The 21,793-nt window shown below is 28.0% G+C and overlaps 6 protein-coding genes across 7 annotated transcripts; 3 read left to right on the forward strand and 3 right to left on the reverse strand.

Annotated features, from left to right (window-relative positions):
- Nucleotides 1-249: 249 nt before the first annotated feature.
- LOC126840310 (activating signal cointegrator 1) lies at nt 250-3,190 on the forward strand. 2 transcript variants are annotated; one of them, XM_050575965.1, is made up of 12 exons: nt 250-467; nt 535-653; nt 760-866; nt 940-1,024; nt 1,117-1,235; nt 1,428-1,579; nt 1,659-1,822; nt 1,990-2,120; nt 2,187-2,368; nt 2,444-2,565; nt 2,633-2,821; nt 2,979-3,186. In XM_050575965.1, exons 1-12 carry the CDS (start codon nt 385-387, stop codon nt 3,038-3,040), a joined length of 1,515 nt encoding a protein of 504 aa, XP_050431922.1. In that variant the 5' UTR covers nt 250-384; the 3' UTR covers nt 3,041-3,186. The 2 variants fall into 2 exon arrangements, with proteins under 2 accessions (XP_050431922.1, XP_050431923.1); XM_050575966.1 differs by having other exon boundaries at nt 310-471; nt 2,979-3,190.
- On the reverse strand, nt 3,140-4,679 carry LOC126840311 (DNA-directed RNA polymerase II subunit RPB9). The gene is made up of 5 exons (XM_050575967.1): nt 4,447-4,679; nt 3,822-3,876; nt 3,634-3,707; nt 3,433-3,559; nt 3,140-3,365 (listed from the first exon to the last, which is right to left on the reverse strand). Exons 1-5 carry the CDS (start codon nt 4,509-4,511, stop codon nt 3,294-3,296), a joined length of 393 nt encoding a protein of 130 aa, XP_050431924.1. The 5' UTR covers nt 4,512-4,679; the 3' UTR covers nt 3,140-3,293.
- A 1,333-nt stretch (nt 4,680-6,012) lies between these two features.
- Nucleotides 6,013-14,088, reverse strand: LOC126840854 (uncharacterized). Its single transcript, XM_050576832.1, has 13 exons — nt 13,681-14,088; nt 12,933-13,201; nt 11,415-11,470; nt 9,902-10,374; nt 8,795-8,861; nt 8,485-8,724; nt 8,329-8,421; nt 8,021-8,251; nt 7,843-7,944; nt 7,617-7,737; nt 7,461-7,529; nt 6,592-6,833; nt 6,013-6,521 (listed from the first exon to the last, which is right to left on the reverse strand). Exons 1-13 carry the CDS (start codon nt 13,695-13,697, stop codon nt 6,357-6,359), a joined length of 2,145 nt encoding a protein of 714 aa, XP_050432789.1. The 5' UTR covers nt 13,698-14,088; the 3' UTR covers nt 6,013-6,356.
- An 836-nt stretch (nt 14,089-14,924) lies between these two features.
- On the forward strand, nt 14,925-16,367 carry LOC126840327 (60S ribosomal protein L14). The gene is made up of 4 exons (XM_050575985.1): nt 14,925-15,066; nt 15,756-15,857; nt 15,936-16,130; nt 16,191-16,367. The coding sequence occupies exons 1-4, from the start codon at nt 15,064-15,066 to the stop codon at nt 16,341-16,343; spliced, it is 453 nt and encodes a 150-aa protein (XP_050431942.1). The 5' UTR covers nt 14,925-15,063; the 3' UTR covers nt 16,344-16,367.
- Nucleotides 16,368-16,595: 228 nt separating this feature from the next.
- Nucleotides 16,596-17,431, forward strand: LOC126840328 (uncharacterized). Its single transcript, XM_050575987.1, has 3 exons — nt 16,596-16,935; nt 17,003-17,155; nt 17,222-17,431. The coding sequence occupies exons 1-3, from the start codon at nt 16,887-16,889 to the stop codon at nt 17,362-17,364; spliced, it is 345 nt and encodes a 114-aa protein (XP_050431944.1). The 5' UTR covers nt 16,596-16,886; the 3' UTR covers nt 17,365-17,431.
- An 8-nt stretch (nt 17,432-17,439) lies between these two features.
- On the reverse strand, nt 17,440-21,759 carry LOC126840324 (nibrin). Its single transcript, XM_050575982.1, has 10 exons — nt 21,412-21,759; nt 21,217-21,347; nt 20,986-21,155; nt 20,491-20,915; nt 20,301-20,429; nt 19,978-20,150; nt 19,815-19,894; nt 19,013-19,679; nt 17,655-17,813; nt 17,440-17,591 (listed from the first exon to the last, which is right to left on the reverse strand). The coding sequence occupies exons 1-10, from the start codon at nt 21,482-21,484 to the stop codon at nt 17,526-17,528; spliced, it is 2,073 nt and encodes a 690-aa protein (XP_050431939.1). The 5' UTR covers nt 21,485-21,759; the 3' UTR covers nt 17,440-17,525.
- Between the last annotated feature and the right edge of the window lie 34 nt (nt 21,760-21,793).

Genomic DNA, 21,793 nt, shown 5'->3' on the forward strand with positions numbered 1-21,793 from the left:
GTTTATTCTGATAATACTTATTATAAATACTCGGAATATTTCGGTTCTATAACATAGACGCTAATTTCGGAAATAAGTATTATAATATTATACTCGGAAGTCAGAACAGTTACCTATTTTGAATTCGGTTCATTGAATAGGGTCAACGGCGCCATTCATCAATAAGAACCATGATAATTGTATAGTATCACCACAGAATAAATTACATTTAGTCTATTCTGTGGTATCACACTAATTCTTTTATCAATTTATTAAATAAAAAAAGTACAACACCGTTATCTTTTGCCGAATATACAAAATACGAAGGCGACGAGATTTTCGACAATAATTTTAAGTTGCAATTAAATTTTTTAATTAGTAGTAATTAACCGTTAATTAAAAGATATGTCTAAACAAGAGTTTATTCAATGGATATGTGATAGATTATCTGCATTATTGCAGTTTGAAGTTCAAAATGAGATGGCTGAGTAAGTAAGAATGTTACAAAACGATACACAGTGTATCAAAATACAATAATACTATTTTGAAACACAGATATATACTGTCAATGCAGTCAGAAAAAGATTTAGAAGAATACTGCAATTCTTTATTAGATCTCAAGTCGTCGATACACAAACAATTTCTGAGCGATTTAAAAAAGAGATTTCGTCTATGTAAGATTTCTTAGTTATGATTACTATTAATTAACGGATGATCTAAAACAAGCTTTTATATCAACTATGTATACCTCACATTCATATCTTAAATATAACTATTTAGTGAACCAAAAACCTGCAACCGGTATTCAAGGGCCACATATCAAACTAAATCAACCTAAAAATAATAAAAACCAAGACCAAACAAAAGATGCTGAAAAAAACCCACAAGTAAAAATATTTACTGTAATAGATTAATTTTAAATAATGAAGTTATTCATATAATTTATGCATTTCTTTGTAGAAATCCGAACCAAAATCTAAGAACAAAAAATACGTAAACATATTTTCAGACGAAGGAATCAATCAACAAGAAATATTTTTAAAAGGTACATAATATGTTTTCATATTTCATACTATTTGTTTTTTGTTTGGCAATTGTTTAAAATGGTTTAAATATTCATTTTTTTTTTATAATTAGGGCGTCATAAGTGTGACTGCCAAGCATCGAAACACGGTTTGATCAATAACTGTTTAAGTTGTGGCAGAATAGTATGTAAGCAAGAAGGTTCTGGACCCTGTGTTGTTTGTGGGGAATTGGCAAGTATAAAAATTATTAAATATATGATATAGATAAACAAATTTAATGTAACACAATGGGGCATGGGCAAATCTAGTATACCCACATTCCTGGATTTTTGGATTTATAAAATCCAAAACATGGATCATCAAATCAATCTTTGATCAATGGTATTTGTGAATATACTATAATACTGTATATTTAATTTTTAGGTATGTTCAAATGATGAAAAACTTTTGCTTAACTGTAATAATAATAAATCAAAAGAACTTTACAATCAATTAATCGAGCTAACAGTTCAGGCAAAAAGTGATATAAAAGCCCTTGAACATCGCAATAAACTTTTGGAATATGATCGTACCAGGTATCAAATAAAATAATTTAGTTCTTCGAATCATTCAGTCTTTATTATTTTAATTTTTAACAAATAAATATCTTTGCAGTGCTAAACGTACCAACGTCATAGATGATCAAATGGATTACTATTCAGTTAACAGTGGATGGCTGTCTGCCAAGCAAAAGGACCAAATGAAAAAAAAAAGTGATGAACGACAAGAAAAGCTACATGGCTCGCGAAGAGCTAAAAAATTCACTATAGATTTTGCTGGTACCTTTTTATATGAATATATAGGATAATTTTTTTTTTTTTTAAACAACTACACTTTACTAAGAAAGTGTATCGAAATTGTAGGGTGTTAAAAAAATAATTACCTGATAATTATATGTATGGTTTTAGTGTTACTTTTAATTTGTTTTGATTTTGTGGTAATTTAGGAAGACAAGTGTATGAAGACGAGGAATTAGATGATGAAGAAAATGAAGATTCTATGAATGATTGTGAAGAATCGCAGTTTGTTGAAATTAATGAACAAATAAGTAATCCATTAATAAAAATAGATTTAAAGGTATTTATGAGTTAATTAAAAAAAAAAAAATGTATACTTATATTGTTCACTTTTATCTCACTTTAGTTTAATAATAATTGTATAAAAACTATCAAAAAAAAAAATTCTAATCCAAAACAATTATCCATGCAAGAAACCCAAGGAATAAAAAGAGTTCAAGACGCTGAATTAATGTTAATGACAGATTCTGGTATGTGTATGAGTATGCATCAGCCATATGCTTCACTTCTACTACTCAATATCAAATGGTAATCAAATATTTCTTTACTATAGATTTTTAAATATTAAATACTTCTTAACAATACACAGTCTAAATTTTTTAGTCATGAAGGTCGGTCTTGGTATACTTCTCACCGAGGAAGATTATGGATTGCCTCGACTTCCAAAAAGCCAACTCCTGAGGAAGTTGAACGGCTAGAATCATTTTATAAATATTTAAAAGGAGGTAAACGAAACAATGGTTTTCTTTTTAATGATTCAAGTGTAATAATTCTTTTTACTTATTTTTTCAGACATGGAATTCCCAAAACGATATCCAACCAGTTGTTTAATGGGTTGCGTTAATGTCGTGGATTGCTTATCACAAGAAGAATATATGGAACAATACCCACAAGGGGAATGTGAAAGTCCTTTTGTGTTTATATGTAAAGATCCAGTCATGATGGCTAATCAATTTCCAATCAAAGGACAACATAAAATATGTGAGTGGTTGTAACTAAATGTTACATTAACACGATAACCTTCTTCTTGGGTGTTTATACAAAAGAAAAAAATTATATTTAACATATTATGTAAAAATTAAAACTGCTATTTAAGTTTAAACTACACCTAATTCACTTATGTATTAACTTTTTTCAGACAAATTAGATGAAAAAATTCATACTGCTGCCCAAAAATGCCTTACAAAGCAGAAAAGTTGAATTATATTCTATTCATTATATAAATTAGTTTCTTTTTCAGAGCATCTATTTCATTCAAGAAGACAAATGGTTGAAATTAAATAAATACTTCAATGAAAGTAAATGTAATGTAATATATATATATTTATTTCCTGTTCTATAAAAACATATAAAGAAATATAAAAAGGATGTTGAAAATGTTCTTTTACTACAATTTTAGAATGACATTAATGTTTATAATTTTAGGATACATTTTAATTACTTTAAAAACATATTATATTGACGACTCTGTCCAACGATGAATGCAATGCGGATTAGTGCAGACATAATACAACCTCATTTCCTCCTATAAATGTTCAATATATATTTAGTTTACTTATGGTTTATATTAAAAATGAATTATAGATATTTACCTCAGCCCGTCTAGTTTGAGCTTGGAAAAAGACAGATTCTCGATGTTTACATTTTGGACAAGGATGATCTTCTGACCTAGGCAGCGTTGGATCAGATGTAACATCTGATACAATATGAGTTAGTTCACTATAACAAATTGTTGTTTACATAAAATTATCTTATAGTTATAAAATATAAAAAATATTTATCTGAAGGCTTACTTAATTTCGTGCATAATTTTATTAACATAGATACAATTGCTATCGGCCATTTGTCTATGATCACAATTACGACACTGTAAAAGAAACAAATTATGATTCTAAGACAAATTGAATTAAACAATATAAATAATATTTAATAAGGTAACATTTATGGAATAAATATTTAATTTATATATTTTACTACTTACAGCGTACAATAAGACTTTGTGTTCCTTGTCTTCTTTTGGATAAAGCATATTATTACTAAAAAAGAATAATTTTTATTTAAAATTAAATTACCATCTTCATTAACAACATAACATATATTTATAATTATTATTAAAAATAAAAAATAATTTAACCTTTATATCGTCGCCATCATGCCAAAAGTGATTATGTACAAAAACTTGTATAAATGATCAATTTTAATAAAATAAATTATTTAAACATTTTTTTGCACTTGGTCATTTTTAACACATATAAATTTTGGCATGGTGCCGATGATATTAGACCATCGCCATTTAAAACGAGGAATCTATAAGACCTGTTAGTTAGTTAATATAATAATTTAACTCCCAAATAACTGTTATCTAATAATTTAAGACTAAAATTAATTTGTACATTATCTACGACGAAAATAGCTAGTTAAACACTTAAAATGTCTTATTGCAAAATAATTAAAATATCTTTCAACATATTAAACAATACACCAATGTTGTTACTTTTCGAAAAATGTTTTAATTTTTAGAAATATTAATGACATGACAAATTTGAATTGACGTCAAATCTATAACTATATTTTAAATTCAAGTTGTACAATAATGATTTTAATACCATTCTTGACAGAAACGAATCCCAACAAAACTGGGTCCATCGCTACGCGCATCATAACCCGACATTCTGACGGTAAACGCGATACTTATGTTAAAAGATAAATAATATATAAATTATTTTAAACGAAACGGCATAAAAAACGGTACATATTATAACTCAGTTGAGAGGCAATAGAACGTCAAAACGGTCCACCAAGTACCAACAATCAGATTTCAGAATAGCAATTGGTAAAACAACAGACTAGCCGGATAACGTTATCTCGTATCACTATCAATAGTAAACAAACCAGAGTAACCACCAAATTAATGATAACCGTGGTGGTACCGATATTTGAATTTTTAATTAATTATAATTTTACAGATTTCCAATACAAGACTTGCTAGATGAAAGGTTTCAAACTAATTATTTTATTTAGTATCCAAGCGTCTAGAGAAGACAGATAAGATAATCAATTTAGTATATAGAGTACAATTTAAAAAAAAAATACTGTTTAAGAAAAAAATCATTAAGAGGATGTCAAGGCAGCGATTTACCAGCACTAAAACATTTTTACTTTAATTGAAAATTAGTGGCTCTTAATTGATATTAATGCAAAAAAACCTATTAGATTATTTAAAATAAACAATATTTAAAAGGGCATCTCGAAGCCATTTTTTCGAAAAAATTATTTTTTAGAAGTTACAGGGTTTAAAATTAACAAAAATTGTATTATTTTAAAAATAAGTTAATGAATGTCCTATTTGAAAAAACAGAAAAAGAGCTTCGAGGTGCCCTCATTAATGCTATTTTCTTTAATTTTGCTCTAAAATCACTCAGCAAGTTGTACTTTTGGATCTAAAAAACTAAATTTTTATGGAAAAATTTTTTTTAGATCGCTGTCGCGGATGCTGAGATAGTCCGAAAAATAAATTAACTACCAGAATAGAGTCCTAGTTATTGAACTAATAATTACACATCACAGTTTAGCCTTTAAATTAAGATTTTGTAAAAAATGTCCTATACTTTACTCCTTAAAATGGGCTGCGCTGACACCGTCTTAATTAAATAATTTTAATTACCAATATCCTCAATACCTTTTTCCGAAAAAATTATAAACTAGTTATTAAAAGTTTAAACTTTTAAGTTGATTATATATATGAATGACATGAGCTTTGCAAATTTTTAAACATTCCACTTTTAAAATGGAAAACAATACGCTTCTGCAAATAGGTTATAAATCACTACAAACTATTTAGTAATACAATTCATCAGTAAGAAATTAATAAAAAAACAAATAAAATAGTTCTGGTTAGGTATTTTATAATATTTAAATTGTGTTTGTTAGTTCTCAGTAGTATACGGCCAACAATGAACTTTCTGAAGATGGACAATGGGGACAAAAACACCAGTTTTGCTACAAAGGTGAAATACCAAAAACGCAGTAATTTTAGTAATTTTTTATTTGTAATTAATAAAAATACAAGTTTTCAATACTTTTTGATTAAACCTAAATAAAAATATAATTACAAAAAAAAAACTGTATAATACAAATTTTTCAATACAACAAATCATTTTTTTTCAGTTACAAACAAATTTTACATTTATTATTTTCGTCATCTTAAACTATGCCTACACTAATAAAATTAATATTATCTAGTTAAATTTATTTTTAAAAAAGCTATTCAATTGTTTGTTGTCTTAACAGTGTCACTAGTACATGTAATGTCCGGAATATAATAATATGTACATATAATAATATTAACCAAGAATATGCTTTAAAAAAGTTTAAAAAAAACTATTCTAATTAATGTTAAAGGTAAATAATTGTTTCTTTTAAATTTAATTTCAAACTAAACATAAGTTATAACATAACTCGAGTTCTCAGATATAGAGCAAAAGATTGAAATATCAATTAAAATAATTAGAAGACATCATTTTGCCATGTTATTTAAAGATTTCTTACTATCAGTATCTTCTTTAGTAGGCTCGTTTTCTATAACATTATCCAATGAAGACCAATCAAAATCATTATGTTCAATAAAATTTGATTTGTCAGCTATGTTTGGAACATCACTTTTACCATCGATACTAACACCCTGGAATTGTAACTGATAGTAGGATAAATTTATATCGTAGAGGTGATAAAGTTTAATGTTGAATTTATACTTTATTGGAGGAATCACTACTGTCTTCGTTGTCAGGTTTTGCATCCTGGGAACTTTCTTTGGTCGATTTCTCTGTTACTCTTTCTCGTGTCTTTATTTTTTCACAATGCTGCACATAGCGTTGTAGGTGCACACGATTACGACAATGCAAACTCAGCTGTTGTTCAATATCATCATGAGGTGGCAAATTAAACTTGCACAGTTCACAGTAATAAACTTCAACTTTTTTACAAAATTCTTTTCCTAAAGTATAAAGTAAAAAAACATATTAACTTATAATTCCGAGTAAATAATAAATATAAAATGTTTGTTGTTATAACATATAACAATATCTATCTTTAATAACTGTACCTATTAATAATATAATCATTACTTAAATTATCTAAAAAGGTTATTCTTTTTAAAGTATTATTTAAAAAAGTACATAACTGTAACAAAATACGTTAGTTCAAATCAAATTCAAATATTTTATTCTATTAAAAACCAGTTCTACATTTTTTAATAGAATGCATGTTATAAAATAATATAAAAGAACATTGAACAACAAAATAATTTATAATTGAAGAGGCCAGCACAATCAAGAGGTAAAGACCAATATAAACTCATTTGTTATATCGATTGCCCCAACAAAAAGGGTCGTATCTCGTTTTTTGCAACTTTTCAGGATGAACTGAACAAACATTCAAAAGTAAATTCTTATTCTGTTTTTTAACATATCAGTTTGAAAATTTGGATACATGTTATAGCATGTGGAACTTTTATTAAAATTTATTTTTTATAAAAGTTAAATGAAACTTTGGGAGTGAAAAAGTTTAAGTCTCAAGTCCTAAAAATAACCATCTTAAAAAGTAAAATAACAATAAAACTCACCCAAGCTAATTTCTTTATCAGATTTGGATTTTTTCTTTTTTTCAGTATCATTTTCTTCTGAACTATCATCTTTAATACATGAATTCAATACTCACAATTAAACGTTTATCAACAAAGAAAATTTTTTTTGAATTTTATTCAAAACCATAATCTTACCATCAACTGAACCAACAGAGTCCAACACCATGAAGTTTTCCATATCTACGTCTGCTTCAGCTTCATCAGTCCTTGGTAGCGCTGCCATACGTTTAGTTCGCCGCTCTTGGATAATTACTTTCTGAAATGAATACAAATATACTATAATAATCATATACTACATAATGCAGAAAGCCCTATAAAAAAACAAATTAAGTTATTATTTAACAAAATTAAATAACTTTACTTTTAAATGATTAGTACTACACAAATGATGTTCATGACGCATTGGAGTTGTAAACGCTAAATGACAAACATTACACGACGGTTGTAAAAGCTGTTTGATTTTCTAGAAAAAAAAAAAAAAAAACCATAAAATTGTATTCATAAATAAAAGTTTAAATAAAATTCAATAATTAGCTCACTTTATGTAAAAGACTGCTGAAATGATCACTTTTCGGCTGTTTGAAGTTCAACTGACATAATTTGCAGTAATTAATATTGGCTTTTGCATCTTCTTCAACCACTTTTTCATCAATATCTTTCTGTTCTTTTCTTTGATCTTGACGCAACATAAATAGCTCATGTTTACGTTTTCTAGCTAATATAGTCATTGAAGATCGATGACGAATTTTCAACAAGTGTATTTCATATTCCTTTAAAAAAAAAACATTCGGTTTGAAATGATAAATCATTTTAATATAATTTATAACTATAATCAGTATTGACTTACTCGAACTGTTTTACAAGACACTTCGCAATGTGGACACACCAATTTCATAATGTCTCCCTTAGTACCTATCAAATGATTTTCACTTTTTTTGGGCTGCAATCAAATACAATTATAATTAGTCAACAAATTTAAATTTCATAACTTAAAATTAATTACCGAAGATTTATCGACAGAACCAGACTTAGAAGATTCACCATTCACTTTAGGTTTCTTAACCTTCTTTGTAACTTTTATAATCTTTTTAACAATCTTTCTTTTCTTTTTAGGTTGTACATCACTTTCTGTACTTCTTTCTCCTTCGTCTTGTTCAGATTCTTCTTCTTCAACCTCTTCTTCCACTTCTTCTTCTACCTCCTCCTCGTCAGCTGAAGGTGACCTAACACGTTCACGTAATTGCTTCAAATAAAATAAAATCAATATTAATGGAGACTTTATTTAACTAATTCATATAAATTATAATACATACTCGAGTTTTTTCTCTAAATTCAGCAATTTTTCTAGCACGATAATCATTTTGATCCCGCATACTAGTTCTGTTAAAAAGAAAAAATTAAATAAAACATTTTAAATTGTATTATTATAATAAAATACTGAATGAGCAAAATATTTTAATATCGACTCTTTGACTACCCAGGTAATTTATTAATCATACAGTTGAAATGATTTATTTTATTCCCTAAGCCAAAACAACCATTATTATATGTTTGACTTAAATTGCCCACTAATCTGAGATCATTGAAAATCTAAGGTTAAATAATAATATAATGCTTAAATGAAATAATATTTCTTTTGAGAACCAATATGTATCACAAAATATTTAAATTATAGTCAAGTTCTTTGATCTATACAATTGTTATCAAGCTGGATATTTGAATAGATGGCCACTGAATATTAAAAATGGGTGAATTAAATTTAATAGTTTTTTTTTATCACTAAATATAAAAAAAAATAGACATAAATGTTCTCTGCACTAATGTCTAATGTAATCATCACACAATACCTTCCATTTTATTTTTCAATAGTAAAAATGTGTATTTTGCTTATTATACACTAAAAATTGATTACTATATTTATTGTTACAAGTTTATTGTAATTAATCATTGTGACTTCATCCACAAATTAGGTCTTCGTGAGTTTTACTTCATTTTTTTATTCTATTATACAAATAATTCAACAAACATAATTTATGTTTTTAGAATATTATTACAATGCATAATGGCAAAATTACATTAATATCCAATATCAATAATTGAATATGTAATTTTAATGTTACAATCTCTACATAATCCTTTTGAAACTTTAAATGAGTGTGCATATAAGAAAGTATGATAATCATTAATGAATTTAGACTGATTATCTATATCTGATTGTCAATAAGTACTTCACAAGGAAGTTAATTACACGATTCAATATGTTTATCAGTTGTATTGATTTGGCACAACACTATTAGGCCATGTAGCTTATAAATCATAATAGCAAATCGGATTTTTTTTTTAAATAATGATATATAATATATTTCTTTCTTTTATCTCTGTTATTCTTCACATAAACATGACAGTCGCCATTTATTTACCTTTTGACTGCATGTATCCTTTTATTGGCAGCTTCATATCCTTTACGTACTGGATTCAGCCGCCAACTACTAGTTGGAGGTTCGAGTCGTTTCCGTTTGATCAATCCCGCACTGCCCCCATATGAACCTCTATATGAGACACTAGCAGAAGATCTACCTCTCATTCCAGGCCTATCGGCCACACGGAACCCTCTAGAACCTCTGCCTCTATATGAGGAGCTAGAGTATCTTGGAGATGATGGTGGTGAGCGGATGTCATTAGGAGGCAGGGGTTTGCGAAAATCTGAACCATAGTCACGAGAGTTTTCACGACTTCTGTACCCGCTGCTACTTCCTCCATAGCTATTTTCTGGAGCATAGGACGATCTGCTACTACGTTCTTCAGAATAACTGCTACCACCATTATAACGACCATAATCATCGCCGGAACTTGCATAGCCACCTACGTCCGAGTCTCTGTGACTTCTTCCACCCTGCGTGCAATTTTTTAATGAATATGTCAATCTAATTTTTTTTTTTATTTTACACGCATACTCTGACTACAGATTTAAATGACACATATCATTTAATTATTCATTAATAGCTCAAAACAAAATTAATCACACACATTATTATTATATTCATAAAATAATAATATATAGTATAATAAAACTGTCTTCCATGGAAATCATTAGTTGTTTTTTCTTGACAGTCTTTAATTTTTAATCATCGTTTGTTGACTCGCACATATTAAATATTTATTGGACTCCAATTCACAGATGTCAACACTGTAGTACTTCGAATATAATCATTCCAAAGAATAAAACATATTCTTATTTTTGAAATCATCAAGTATTTAGACATTCACAAAAATACGTGAAAATAATTTTAACTTGAAAGACAAATATCTTAAAAACTTTTTCTAGTTATAAGAAATAAATTTAAGATTATCCACAATTCATTGTTGAGTATTACTTTAGCATTTAGTTTTGTGAATTCCAATTTTTATACATGTAATACTTTCTTTAATTGTCATCTTCATAAATATATCCTAAATTGAAGATTAGAGGTTGGGCAGATGCATAAAACTACAAAAATATTAACAGTTATAGAAACTAAATATACAATATCGATGGTTAAATGCAATTTCAATTAAAATGGAGTCATTTACAAAATAAGCATCGATAAAAATCGAGAGTTCGGTATAATTGACTTATATCAAATTAGTATATATTATACGTCAAAAATATAACTGTATAAATTTTAATAAAATGTTATGACTGTGTGATAAAATTGGGAAAAACAATTAAAGGTATGCAATTAGTAATTTAAACTAAAATATTTTAATCTCCTATTTTTACCTTTTTTTATTTCATTAGAATAAGACATAAAGGCGGAACTGTTATCTATATTACTTCCCTTTTATAGTTTTACCTAGTTGAATGTGAAGAATAAAAACTACATAGCGAATCAATAAAATAATGAGAAAATAAGAATAAAATAGCTAAGAAAAATAATTGAGTATTTTACATACCTCTTTGTATCGCCTAAAGTCATCACTATGACTACTGGAGTAACGATCATTATTACCTAAAAGTTTACGTAAAAAAAACTTTGTTAATTTCATAAAATCATTAAAATTAGACATAATATATTTATAAGTAAGGAAAAAAAAATGAAATAATTTTAAAAAAAACCTTAAGAGGGTTTTTGCTCTAAAATCATTATGAACCGAGTAAATTGCATTCCGCATAGGTATGTTAAGATGAATTTTTTTTTTAAACCGCTGTCAAAGATACTGTGATAGTCGGAAAAATAAATAAATTACCAAAATAGAATCTTAATAATTACTGAATTTATAATTCACACATTACAGTTTAACCTTTAAATTAAGATTTTGCAAAAAATTGCCTATACTTTACTCCTTAGAAATGGGCGGTGTAAAGCCCTGACTACAAAAAATTATACACTTAAGCGTAAATACTTAGTTTGTTACTCAGTCTGTTGAAAGCGCTAATGATGGAACATTGTTGCCAAAATACATGTTTGCGCTAAAGTGTATTATTTTTTGTGGTTAAGGATTTCTACAAATTTCATTATTTTATTTCTTTACTATATAATAACCATAAATGTTGCTCAAGATTTTTTTTAGATATATTTATTACTTTAGGTTTTTTAATCTAGATTTATTTATTACTTATTACGTTAGAGGAATGACTGCCTGCAAGGGCGAAGTGCTCCCTCGTAGCGCCATCATTTTTCTTCCACAAAAAAAAAAAAAAGGATATATCTATTACTTTACCAGACAACTATTTTTTTGGAGATTTATTTCTTAGGCTTAAGTATAATGATTTTTAAGTCTATTTTTGAAATAATTAAAATTCAAAAGTTATAGTTACTTGAATTTTGGCGATTTAATTACAAAAGTAAAAGAGTATGATGTGGGTGAACGGTATAGCTCAGCAACACAAGCAAAACTGGCAGGTTTAAAAACATCAAACAGTTTTCAAAATTAAAATGCACGGGCTATGAAGTTTAAGAAATTAAAACCGTTTGAAACGTATAAAATGATTTATCAATTTAGTAAATAGTATAATTACCGCTTTTTTGTTTTCAATTTTTATTATTACAATCATGCCAAAGTTATCAGTTTTCATTAAAAATGTTTACTAAACCAATTTAATATAAACACATAAACACATAGGACACATAAACGGATTTAATAATTATTAAGCTAAAATATTTTAAGCAATTTAAATTCAAACCATTTTAACGCTATTATATAAACATACTAATTGACATATTTTTTACTAGCAAACTATTATTGTTTTACTTTGTATTTGTTAGCATAACAGTATTCAATGCTAAAGTTTAACTAGTTCAAAAGACTAGTGAATACTGCAGATTTAAATTCAAAACTTTTGTAAAAGAAAAACTAAATTAAGTTAAATAAAATACAGGAAGCTGGTAAATTAAATTAGTAATGTCAATTATTTAGTTAATGGCATAAGTATAATTTATGTTTTAAAAATTATTACTACACTAAACTTACTAGAATAGCGGTTTCGAGATTCATAATTGTTATCACTTGGAGATGACCAATTAGATCCAGAATTACGATTTGCATTGTTATAATTTGACCATGATCCGTTGTTTCCTCTGCTACTAGCACGTGACCCACGATATGAGCTACTACCTCGGTTAGGGCTTCGGTAGTTGTCGTTAAAGCCTCCTGTTCCACGGCTTCCTCTAGAGCTGCTATAATTTGAGTTATATGAACTCCCTCGACTTCTACCCCTAGAGTTCCCAAAACTTCCTCGGCTAAACATAAAAAATTGGAAAAGACCAAGATGACTTCACAATGATATTGTACAAGTTTATATAGTCAGTTATAATCAATTTCAAAGAATCTGTTACTAAGTAATAGATTTGTACTAGCGATGGGAAACATTCGAATATTCGGGATTCGAATCTCAATAAGGATTTGAATCCTTCGAATATTCAAATAGTAATAATAATTAATTTACGAATAGTTTTTTTCCTAATAATGAAGTTTGATGCCAGCTTTATAGTTTTATTGATCAAAGTAGGAGTTATACTCTAAATAGAAATGTATACAATTTTCAACTATTCAAATAATTATTGGAATATTCGAATCTTTAAAAATTAGGTATTCGAATATTCGAATCCAAATTACAACACTAATTCGTACACTATTCATGTTTTGAAATAGATGAGATTACGACAAAGTAAGTACTCAAACGTATTTAATTATTGTTAATAATTATTTTTAAAGTTACCTGGGTCTATAGGACATGTTGCTGTGTGTTCTATAATAAATAGTGCTAACGGAAAACTTCCAACTTTAGGTGCGGAAAGAACAATTTTTATCGAAAACGATGAACGAAAATACTGACAAGGATTCAGAAATGCGGAATACGATTATCAAGTCTTGTGTATCTTCTTCGAATGACTCGGACGTTCGGTTTAATCGACACCAGTCGCAACTCACATAAGCGTTTTGTCACTTGCTTTGTGCCAAGTGCTTTATCTCAGCAGTTGACTCTAAGCAAAACTTAAAATGGCTTCCCTACTCTGTAACAAAATTTTCAGGTATGTCTGCAAGTCGTATTATCAATTCTTACATTATGTCTGCCATATTTTTCTCATGAAAAATATACAACAGCCAAAAAAGAACTAGCAGCCATTTTGCGGTTATCACGAGCTGAAGAATTACCAAGTTATTTTTATCAAAAGTTACCCATTGAAAAACATGGGCCACATTTCCTGATAACGGCATTTGTACGTGTTGGCATCTAGAAGAAAATCAATAAACACGTTAACCTGTAAAACCTGTAAAACTGTTAACTCAATAAAACGTAAAACCTGTTAAATTTCGACTATTTTTTAATTATTTACTTCTTTAATTTTATTATGAAGACATTACAACAAAACCGTTTTAATTATTTTAAAAACGGGCTGTAGTTGTTAACCTAATTGGCGCGACTTACGAACGTTGTCTTTTAAAACGGTTAAATGATGAATGATCAACCTAACGGGCTAGAACTGTTAATATAATAAACCGTTTTAATTTTCAAGTTGGCGTGTAATTATAAATCAATTTTATTACGCTTTAATTAAGGAAGTGTTGAGATTCGTATCGTATTTGTAAAAAAATACGATATTTTACTGACAACACAAGAAATAAAATAAGAAGAAGACCGGCTCATTTTAATAAATAAATAACAATTAATGGATCTTCCTACAAATCTCTTTTAAAATTAATCTCCAAACTCCTACGTAATGGGAAAGTATTTTAAGCTAGCACAACAGTTCTTTGTAATGAATTTTGTTTTTTGCAGATCTCGAATATTATTAATTATTTAAATTAATTTTTGTTCAATATCATTTAAATTTTATTACACGTTCTAACTTCTTTATTCGAAGTTAGAACGTTCAATATAATTAAAATAAGTAAAACGAAAATTATTTTTTATTCATGGAAGAAAAACGTTGATATACATATTGCGTATGTGTTCCATGATCGACATCTTGCGTTTGTGACATCTTTTACCGTGGCCAATGTGAGGTTATGATTACTTCGTACTCACTACTCGTTCTTCTTGAAGTTTTTCGTACTCTTAGAAGTTTTAGGCGCATCGTGCTGACTTTTTTTTGAAAAAATGGTAAGTAAACTAATGATTTTGTGTATAATTACTCATATTTTTATAATTATTAACCTACATCGTCTTAATCAAATAAAACAGCTTCACAATCCTTGTCTTAATAGTTAAAGTTCTCGAAAAATTAAATTGCGTGTTTTCGATTTTGATTTTTTGATGGTATGGCTAATGCAACATAATTTGAATTAGTTATCATCTTTGTATTTTTAAACACTTAATGAAAAATGTAAATGAATGATTTTACTTTTATGCTAGAAGGTATAGATAAAAAAAAGTAGCCACCTTTTTAATTAAGATAACAATAAGTAACATTAGTTAGTAATGTTCGTATAAATTAAGATCCAAAACGTGTATGAAGCATACAAATAAATTAACTAAAAACATAATATCTACCTAGATATATTTCAGAAAAGCAACCTGAATGTAAAAAATTGAATTCTATAATGGTTTATTTCCTTAAAAGTTTAATAAAATTATCTTTATGTACTCTCAATTTAAATCTGTTAAACTTGGTACTACAGATACCAGGGTAGATTACTTAGACATCATAATTTTTTTTTGCTTCCACAAACGAGCCATATTTAGGTCATGTAATTATTTGTGTTGATCTTTGGATCCATGATAGAATGTAATGTATATATTAAGTATTTTAATAAAGTATAAAAGTTAAATAAAATACCTTTATTTTTTAGCCTTTCAAGAGGTTTGTTGAAACTGGCCGAGTGGTCTACGTTGTTGACGGTCCATACAAGGGTAAAATATGTTGTATTGTTGACTGCATCGACCAAAAGACGGTAATTATTAAATTTACTAATAAACGTTATTTTAATGTAGGTATTACAAATTTAATTAAATTTTATATTTAATTGTAGGTTTTAGTAGATGGACCAGAATCTGGTGTACCCAGATCTAAGATGCGTATCAGTCAAATTCATTTGACCAAATTCAAAGTCAGTTTCCCATATAATGGATCGACTAGAACCATTCGTCAAGCTTGGGTAAAAGCTGACTTGAATAAACTATGGATTCAAAGCCGATGGGCCGAAAAAGCAGCCAACAGAGAGAAGGTATGGCACTAGTCTACAATGTTTTATTCATTTTTTCTCTTATTTATTTATTTGTTATAGCGTGCGTCTTTGGGAGACTTTGAAAGGTTCCAGTTGAAGAGAGCCAGGAGAGTCAGAAACAAGATCAGGACTAACGTTTACCAAGCTCTATTTAAGAAAACTTATTGTCCAAAAAAAGTGGTCGCTAAAAAGGCTGTTAAAGCTAAAGCATAATAAATATATTTTTATTTTATTTTATGCAATTGTTGTTTTATTTTTGCTTATTGACATCTTAAAAACCACTATTATGAAAACAAATTTAATAACATACAACTTCTCTTACATCTTATATAAACCATTACATTATGTGCACTTAAATGGTAAAAATTGGAATTGAAAATTTAGATTAATGAATAGTATAATTACAAAAAAAAATTAAATATGATTTTAACTAATTATATGTAACTCTTAGTATTTTAGCTTCGCGAATCTACTCGATCTTCAAACAGTATACACCATTTTAAATTGTTTTTAACATTTTAAATAGGTAATCTATGGTAACTGTTACTGTGTATGTAATGCACGTAGATATTTTTTTTATTAAATCTAACAATATTCATGTGCTTCAAGGAGTTTGTAAACATAAAACTCAATCTATGGTGAATAATATAATTGATTCATTCGGTTTTCTTACTTAAGTAGTATCAAGTTTTAGTAGTTTTGGAAAATTCTTACAGTGTTTTGAATTAATTTATATCCGTTTCTATAACAGTCAAAATGTCTTTGAATCAATTTGTAATCTTTTTGAGAGATTTAATTCCGTTTGGTAATTATAAACTTTTACAATTATGTTCATTTTAAAGTTGAAACATAGTCTATTGCTATTATTTTAGTGTCTGAAATGAAAGAAACGTTTCAAAATTGGGTAATGCTAAATGAACACCAACAAAATCATTTAAAGAACTTGGTCGAACAGGATACCAGTACTGAATTCATTAAGCCAATGCTTCTGGCATTGGAAGAATGGGATAGCCTGCAAAGATACGGTAATTAGCAATGACACAATGTGTACTAAACAATATCCCATGCAATGACGTAATATTCTTGTATAGGAGCGCCTGGTGTAGACTTAGATTTTGTTGCTTGCGACAATACAAGCCTTCAGGAAGTGGTGAAAACTAGTGTCTTTTTGAATGAAACTATACTTCAACTTAGTAAAATGGATATTAAACTCAATTCGACTATTATGGACTAGATTTTTAATTTCAGGTAAAATGTTGATCACAAAATTATTACTGAAAAATATTTTTTGAAAAAATAATATGTATTTATCATTATATTTCTTTTACTTAACAAAACATAACAGAAAATATGTATCATATTTAAATAAAAAATTCTTTATTAAGATTGAATTTATTATTCGTGACTGAATTGGCTGAGAGTTAATGGAACGATATGAGGAATTCGCATTAATGGCCCTTTCTGAAATGAAAAATCCAATATTTTAGTTTGTGCATTATTTAAAAAAAAATTATAATTTTTTACCTTTTTGAACTTTTTAAAGTTTGGTAGAGAGCTAAAATTTTCTGAACGATTACTGTTATTTGATTTTGCTGACGATTTAGTTATAACCATACTTTTGGTTTCAATAATGACGGAATTTAACAATTCTTTATTCTCCAGCTGGTCCCACACATCGTTATTCTAAAAAAATATTTACATGGTGTTAAAATGTGCTACAACAATATGTACACCAGAGATGGATTTAGGTGAGAGCTAACTAGGATAGAGCCTAGGACTACATTTTCCAGTTGGGTAGTAACTTTTTGTAGCAAAATAATATTATAAATTTGGGAAAACAATTTTTTTTTTTTTACTATTGTTTTGTCTTATTTTATTTTCTGTTTCAAGTTTCATCATTAGCTCTGACTTTACCTAGAATTCAGTTATATTATCAAGAATCATACATACAAATTTAAATTTTTTGTTATTCTTCCTTCTATTTTTCCTTAAGAAGCCGCTATTGACCTCTGCCGGTGCATGTTATAAAATAATATTCTTAACTTTTAAGAGAGCAGAAAATAGCTGATATCTTAGGAGTGCTATTACTCCAAATCCGTTTCTGGGTGTACTTTAGGGTGGTCCTTAAAAAGTGGATTTTCGAATTTTAACAAAAATTATTCGTTTTTTGGTACTTTTTTTTAGCTTATTTTCAAACAAGAGAGAACACAAATAGATGGGGTTGTTTTACGTTTTATATTAAAAAATATAATTTCGACTTAAAATCTAGTGAACAGCCCGATCGCCGGGTGATGCCCAGAGAATATTGTGGGGACGGCAGATGATAACAGTACTGTCAAAAATGTTCGGTTTGCTAGGATTATACTAACTTATTACATCAGTGTTAACTTTATTCTGAATGTTATTGAACAAGTTGAATCTATTAATTTTTGTACTATGTTACCAAAAATTGTGATACACTGAACTCAAATATTAGGTTTCAGGACCAAGCAACATCCCCCCAGGTATATTACATACAATGTTATCATAAAAAGTACCAAAAAACACCTATTTTTTGTTAAATTTTAATTTTCTGGCAACAATTTTGGCAGGTATGAACTTTTGTGTATGGCGTTGGTGTTTAGCAGACTCCAAGCTATAAAAACCATCAAACTAAGGAGTAGGAAAAAAATTATGCATGGATTTGTGCACAAGTTTTGAAATCCTATGTCAAATCCCATTTAAACTTCAACTCTTATGGGGCACGGGTTAAAATTAATATATTTTTTTTTTAAATCTTATTTTCATTGTATTTAGAACATTTTTAGGGGGCTTCGAGGTTAAAATTCGAAAATCGACTATTTAAGGACCACCTTAGTGTGTACATAAATTTATATACTTACAGATATGTTACTTAAAATACTGGTATCGATAAATTGTGCTGTGTCTTTTGCGTCGGCGAGTAAATTCATAATATAGTTAGGATCTATTGCCATATTTCTATTATCTCTTTCATTAGATACATTAGATTTATATTTAATACTGAGATCTGATGATTGAGTACCAAATATCGACGGCAAATTATTATTTTTTGGTTTTTTTGTAGGCCTCTCTATTTCATCAATATCTTTATAATCAAATAATTCTTCATCATTGTCATCATCATCTTCAATTTTAATTGGCCTGGTTTCTTGGATCTTTCTTTTTGTACCACTGTTGAAATTAGATGTGGGATGATTGTTATGAACATCAGTGCTAGCAGTGAGAGGAGGTACTTGGCTAACCGAAGTCAGGAATGGAACTGTTTTCTCTTGTGTTGGCGGTACTGTAGTCAAACATGAATCCACAGTTGCTGATTCGATTTTTAATTGCGTACAATTTGATGAGCGAAATATTGAATGATATCCATCTTCTACTATTTCTATTTTCATGTTGTCATTAGTTATTTTATCTTTTATTTGTTCCTCATTTATTTTCTCCTTTAAGTCTTCTTCTTTTAATTCTGTTTTTATAAAAGCTTTTTTTTTTTGCAAACCAATATCTTCAGAATCTGATATTTCTTCACGGGGTCTAAAACATAGTATTTATTATAATAATGGCTTTATACACTAAAAACTATTATAGTTTAGGCTTTAATGATAAAATATAGTTTTACAATGTTGCTAAATAGTTTTGCAATTTATTATAATGTTTTGTTTTTATTACCTTTTAAATGATTGTAAAGATGCCTGTGAATCTGGTACAATATTAACTGAATATGTCATGCTTTCATTGTAAGAAGGTATCTAAAAATAAAAAAACCCGATTGTAGATTTTATGCTTAATATATAAAATATATATCATATATGTAGTGTAAACATTAGTATACCTCAGTATCTGGAGCTAAAATTACAGGTGTTTCGGATTCAACCGGTTGAGATGGAATATTAACCAAAGCAAAGTCATATTCAGGATTACAATGTTTACTTATGCTCACATTAATGATACCTAAGCTGATATCATTTTCTGGAATAGGTCTCTTATTTAAATCCTTCAACTTTTCTATATACATAAAAAAAAAAAAATTACTACAACTAATAGGTAGTCATGTTGAATTTAATTAAAAAATTTTCGTTCTCAAATATTATTATTATTGGGATATCTATGATTAACTGAATAACTTGTGAAATCAATACCAATGTTTCTATTTACCTAAAATGGGTAAATATCTATTAATATCATTCTTGTTGAATGGATCTTGTTGCATCATAATATGAAAAACTGACTTTACAATTTCTTCCGTGTTCATATCGATGTCTAAGAAATGCATTACTTTTCCACCTATTTCAACAAATAGGCATGATTACAAAAAAGGGTTAAATAAATTGTTTGTTTTATTTACCTGATGCTTTAACCTTTTCTTCAATGCGAATCAACTGTTCTTTAGTTGAACATACAAATGTACGTCCTGAGAATAATCTTGTGCGTTTATTGTTCACGCCGAATGCAGATGTCTGAATATTTAAAAGAACTTCTTTCAAAGGAGGTATATAACTCGCACAAAACGGTAAGTTCAGTGAAGAACTAATAGGTAATAGTGCTCTTAAGAGATCGATGTAATATTGAAGGTTTACTATTGGTTTTGCTGATGCCAAACACAATAATGCTTTTTCAGTAATTGAAATAGAATTCATACAGAGATGAGTACAATTTTCAGACCACTCTGTAGATATCTGACCACCCAATTTGGTAACCAAGTCCTTCAAGGTTTCTTTGTCAGCTCTATTTAACGTCGAAGGACATGTTATGATTTGATACTTTGCAACCCTTTAATCAAATTATTCAAGACAACGATACAAGTAGTTTAAACAGTATGCAAAATATAACCATCACTTACGTCCAAATGCTCTTCATTCTTCCGAAACGAATTCTATCGTTTAAATTCAATATTACAGGTTTTCCACTATCAACAGGGATATTACGATCAATGTCTTCATTGATAAATGTTCCGAATTTTGAGTTCAGATCAATGACTTCAACACAGAGATTATTATTTCCATTTATAGACTAAAAACAAACAAATTGGTAATTGCAATTGTGTAAAATCATTAAAATACCCAATTTATACTTTTTTTAAAAGAGTTATTTCAGCATGACGACGACTGACCGACAAGTCGTTAGCTATTTCTAAATCACCATCAAATCCCCATCTAGCCACGACATGTTTTTTTTTGCTCAACAAGTTGTAACATTTTCCAGCTTAAATCAAATTAGAACTATTAAAAACAATCTATTATTAGTTGTTTCATGTATTAATACTTGCTTTTTTCACACTTCAATGTCAATAAAATAACATTTTTACTGTCGGAACTCATTATTTTTTTTGATTTGTTCATCACATTTAACCTACAGGTTAAAGCGAAAGTATTCTCTATAATTAATACAACACAAATGCGTCTAAAATCCCAAATAATATGACCAACATGAAGAAAACCAGAATGTCGATTGTAAATTTTTAATTAATTTATTATTTAGTAGAAACACAGATGATAAAAGTTTTTCTAAATGTATTTATTAATTATTAGTGTTTTATCTAATCTGTATTCTGTGGTAAAAACTAAATCAGTTAATAATGACTAATGAGTGACGATGGATCAGAGATGAAACGATTGACGATGAACATTAAACAATAAACAGAACATTCA

Source organism: Adelges cooleyi, unplaced genomic scaffold (assembly GCF_023614345.1).
Source record: "Adelges cooleyi isolate 19-005CV unplaced genomic scaffold, UGA_ACOO_1.1 ACOO_flye_CR_arks_rails_tigmint_CR_PRNA_376, whole genome shotgun sequence".
NCBI lineage: Eukaryota > Metazoa > Arthropoda > Insecta > Hemiptera > Adelgidae > Adelges > Adelges cooleyi.